Source organism: Cornus florida, unplaced genomic scaffold, assembly GCF_030987335.1.
Source record: "Cornus florida cultivar Cherokee Brave unplaced genomic scaffold, ASM3098733v1 CherokeeBrave_3.0.0_Hap2_Chr10, whole genome shotgun sequence".
NCBI lineage: Eukaryota > Viridiplantae > Streptophyta > Magnoliopsida > Cornales > Cornaceae > Cornus > Cornus florida.
In genome coordinates this window covers 6130001-6134862 of record NW_026775580.1, presented here as the reverse complement: position 1 = coordinate 6134862, position 4862 = coordinate 6130001, and the positions used below count along the sequence as shown (strand labels likewise).

General features: G+C 36.7%; 1 protein-coding gene and 1 long non-coding RNA gene across 2 annotated transcripts in view; one reads left to right on the top strand and one right to left on the bottom strand.

Annotated features, from left to right (window-relative positions):
- The first annotated feature begins 647 nt into the window (after positions 1-647).
- Positions 648-2408, top strand: LOC132276081 (berberine bridge enzyme-like D-2). The gene has a single exon (XM_059777336.1). It carries the CDS (start codon positions 648-650, stop codon positions 2406-2408), a length of 1761 nt encoding a protein of 586 aa, XP_059633319.1.
- A 2304-nt stretch (positions 2409-4712) lies between these two features.
- The window catches only part of LOC132279299 (uncharacterized), an 8713-nt gene continuing 8563 nt past the window's right edge, over positions 4713-4862 (bottom strand). The window contains exon 11 of the long non-coding RNA XR_009471288.1: positions 4713-4862. This exon is cut by the window's right edge and continues 579 nt beyond it. This is a non-coding gene — a long non-coding RNA (uncharacterized LOC132279299).

The window sequence follows — 4862 nt, the reverse complement described above, 5'->3', positions numbered from 1 at the left end:
CAAATATACAGCTATTGACATGATCTACTATATATACATCAGCTAGCTTATTGGTTGTATAAAACAACATCATACCTATGAATTGTTTTGTGCCGTGTTTAAGTAGAACTTATATCGATCAGACACATATATCTGTATTTGTTCACACATTATACTCGTCAAGATTCTCTCAGTCAACTAACATGCACTCTTTAATATATATATATATATATATATGTTTGAATGCAATTAAAAACAATATTTATATATAGAGTAATAATATTTACACGTATTTGTCATTTATGCTATATTAATATTTTATTAAATGTAATGGACAGAGATTGAAATACTTGGAAATATAATAATAGATTTGAGAATTCCGCATTTTCTATATATATATGTGCGTGTGTGTATATATATAAACCATAATTAATATCAAAGGCAGGCCGGCCAAATTTATACACCATCTATATATATATATATATATATATATATATTCTCACATTGATCTCTCCGTCCTTTTGTCCATAATCCTATGCATTAATTAATTAGTCTTCTCCAAAACTCTTCCATATATTTAACGTCCGTCCGCTTAGTACTGCTCATATTCTCAAGTACTACTTTAAACATACTGAAATCTTTTTCGCAAAGAAAGAAGATCGAAAAAGATGGGCATGAGTAGTTTCCTAAGAATTAATGTATTGCTCATGATCATACTTTTTGTTGGATTGTATTTATGTGATAAACCCACCACCACCACAACAGATATTCTTCTAGACAAGATTACTTATTGTTTATCCCATGAAAACATCAGTAATTTCACTGTATATCCTTATAAAATGGACAGTGATTCCCCACTAGTTTACTTTAAGCTACTTAACTTCTCCATTCAGAATCTCCGTTATGCTGAACCAACAGTCCCAAAGCCCATTGCCATCATTTTGCCAGAGACTAAAGAGCAGCTAATCGACACTTTTCTGTGCTGCAGAAGATCATCATCATCCTCCTCCTCCTTGGAAATCAGAGTAAGGAGCGGTGGCCATGGCTACGAAGGAACGTCTTCTTCGGTGGCCACTACTGATGGAACTCCTTTTGTCATTATTGACTTGATGAATCTAAACCGTGTTTCTGTTGACCTGGAATCCGAAACCGCTTGGGTGGAAGGGGGTGCAACACTAGGAGAGACGTACAGTGCAATTGCTAAATCAAGCAAGGTTCATGGGTTCTCGGCTGGGTCGTGCCCAACTGTAGGGATCGGAGGCCACATTGCCGGCGGTGGATTTGGTCTTTTGTCCCGGAAATACGGAGTTGCAGCCGATAATGTGGTGGACGCAATTCTTGTGGATGCAGATGGACGATTGTTGAACCGACAAGGGATGGGAGAAGATGTGTTTTGGGCCATCCGTGGTGGGGGTGGAGGTATTTGGGGGATTGTTCACGCATGGAAGATCAAATTATCGAGAGTACCAGAAACTGTAACAGGTTTTATTGTGTCTAGGCCTGACACAAAACGTAACGTGGCCAAGCTGGTGCACAAGTGGCAATTCGTTGCACCCAACTTACATCATGGCTTCTACTTATCTGTTTTTGTGGGTGCTAATCTGCCGGAAACCAACAAAACCATCGCAATATCAGCCACGTTTAAAGGGTTCTATCTAGGCCCAAGAAGCAAAGCTGTGTCCATCCTCAACCGAGTCTTTCCTGAGTTGGGTATCAAGGAGGAAGATTGCAAGGAAATGAGTTGGATTGAGTCCATTCTTTTCTTCTCTGGATTATTATTGCCGGCTGACGTCGACCATGATTCTTCTACCACCACTACTGGTATTGACCTATTGAAGGATCGTTATTTGCATGACAAAGGGTATTTCAAGGCCAAATCAGACTACGTGAGAGTCCCCATATCCATTAGTGGAATAAGGGTTGCACTTGACATACTTGATGAGGAACCAAAAGGGTATGTTATTTGGGACCCTTATGGGGGAGTTATGCAAAATATAAGCTGTGAATCCATTCCCTTTCCTCATAGAAATGGTAACCTTTTCAACATTCAGTACCTTGTGGCTTGGGGAGAAGAAGAAGAAGATAATTCCAATAAAAGCAGCAGACAGTATATGGATTGGATAAGAAGATTGTATCATTCAATGACGCCCTATGTTTCGGCCGGACCCAGAGCAGCTTATGTCAACTACATGGACCTGGACCTTGGAGTGATGGAGGATGAGACGTTGCTAATTAATACTACCACTACTTCTCCAAGTGTGGATGCTGTGGAGATGGCTAGGGTTTGGGGTGAGAAGTATTTCTTAAATAACTACGATAGATTAGTTAGAGCCAAGACACTTATCGATCCACACAACATTTTCAAGCATCAACAAGGCATTCCTCCATTGTCCTCCTCTCTTGTTAGTAGTGTAAGGGCAGAGGTTTGAGATAGAGAATTAAGTAATTAGTTGGTGGTTTTTAATCTTCCCTAACCATATTATTATATATGAGTATTAATGCTACATAATGCTAGAGTACGTTGTTCTTCCTTTGTCCATATTTTCTTGTACGTTTTCTGCTCATTTGATATGCAAAATTCCTAATGAGTTTGAGTTTTGAGTGTTGCCAAAAATACCCATAATCAATCCGAAATGTTTGACGACAAATAAAAATAATGAGGAAAAATAACAATCAATCAATCAAATAAGGACACAAGCAATTTACATGGTCCGGCTTAAAAGAAAGCCTATGTCCATGGGCGGTAACGATCAACAACTTCACTATAAAATTATAAGGAGTACAAGGACTCGATATGAAACAAAAGAAATCAAAGGAATATGTGTTATTTTTCTTCCCTTACAATAACACTCTACAACCAGGTTCCTCTCTTATGGAGGGAGGCTCCAACTCATCAAAACTGTATCGGTTAGCATTGTCTCCTGCAGGAGTAAGCACTTTATCCTCCCACTACAAGTCATCAGTAAAGTGATTTCCATCTTAAGAAATTTTCTTTGGACTGGTACGAGCTAAGGTTAATTAGTTCTATATATTTTTGTAAGCCTAAGGAGTATGGGCGTTTAGGCCTTCCAAACATGGCTACTCTCAATAGAGAAAGTAGTAATTTTGAGGTTTTGTAGAGATCTTCTACTTTCAGCCTTTGTAGTTTTGCGAACTGAATAAGTTGTTCGTTCGTAAACTGAACTTCTTCTCCAATAACATTATTGAGTTTAATGTTAGAGGATTCTTCAGGATGAGGAGTGAAATTTAACATAAAAATTTCTTCGTCACCAAAATCTGATTTTGATTCACTAGATATTTCATAAAGAATACTATCTGAATCAGAAAGGTCTTCATTATAGATGACATGAAGATCTTCGGTTTCGATCTTTTTGATCATCTTAGATGTTCCTTTACCTTTTTTTTGGGCAATTAAGTGCAATATGTCCATCTTCATTGCACATGTAACATGTACAACCTTTTTTTTTGGGAGAGGCTTTAGATTTTGAAGTATTACTTTTGACATACTTAATTCTTTTTCTTTTGAACAGGCTGTTTACCTGGCCTCCATTTCTTCCAACGAAATCTTTTCTTTCTAAAAGATCTTTTGGGATAGGACTTGCTGGTTCAGCATCCTATCTTCCAGTTTTCTTTAAGAACCTTATCGCAACACCTTTGACTATAGGTGTTACTGATTTGATTCTTAACCCATTTCTTGGCTTTGGCTTCTAAACAATTTTCATTTATAAGCCAGTAAACATAACTAATTCGAAAACCAAGATTTATTGGGATCATTAGATGAAGAGGTTTGATCTTCAACTTTTGTTGCAGGAAGAACAGTTTTCGTTTCTGGAAAATCACCATAAAATGATTTGTCTAAAATAGTATCTAATTCTATTTTTCCGCTAGTAAAAGGCTTTTCAGGCTGTGGTTCAGCTTGAATTTCTTCATTTACAGATTCAGAGTCATTTGAGGAATCATTGAATTCTTCAGAGTCTGATTGATCACTGAGAACATTTATTTATTCTTCTAATTCACAATCAGATATATCTATTTGATATCCAAAGTGAGTAAGGAGATCGTCATTTAGTAAAGAAGTATCTCTAATCTGATTGATGATATGATTGCTTTCATCAATACTGAGAATAGGTTCAACATACATGTGTCTTAGACAATCTAAGAGTTCTACAATGTTGTTGTACTCCTCTTTATTGTAATTCTTTGATGGTGTATCATGAATTACAAATATATCTTCAGTGCCCTAATAAAGGTTTTTTACCTTTATTGTGGGAGTGGAAGTAGCTTGTTGATCTACTTTCTTTAGTGGATCTGGTGGACATGGATTAGGAGGATAAAGATCAGATAATTTTGATTTTTTTAATTCTTCTAAATCAATAATCATCTGGTGGATTTGATTCTTTAGATCCATATTACCGACCATTTGGATTAGTTGTGATAACATATCCAAATTTTCATTAAGAAGCATCATAGCTTCTTTTATTTTATCAAGTGATGACTCTATTTGAGTACTTGATGTATGTAGGTTCTTCTGGATTTTGTTAATCCAGCCATTAACCATATCAATTGTAAAGTTTATACCTGCACCAATTTGGTTCAAATTAGTTACAAAAGATGCGGAACTATAAAAACTGATAAATTGGTTACAAAACACTACAACAGTTTTGGTCTTTACCAGCGCTCAAAAGCGCTTGCAAAAGCCTTAAAAAGCATTGGTAATTCAATTACCAGTGCTTCTTCAAAAGTGCTGGTAAATCCAGTGTCGGTAGGCTTTTACTAGCGCTTTTCCAAAAAGCGCTGGTAAAGAGCTTATGCCAGCACTTCTCCAAAAGCGCTGGCATAAGGTCTTTATCAACGCTTTTTGGAAAAGCGCTGGTAAAGTGTCA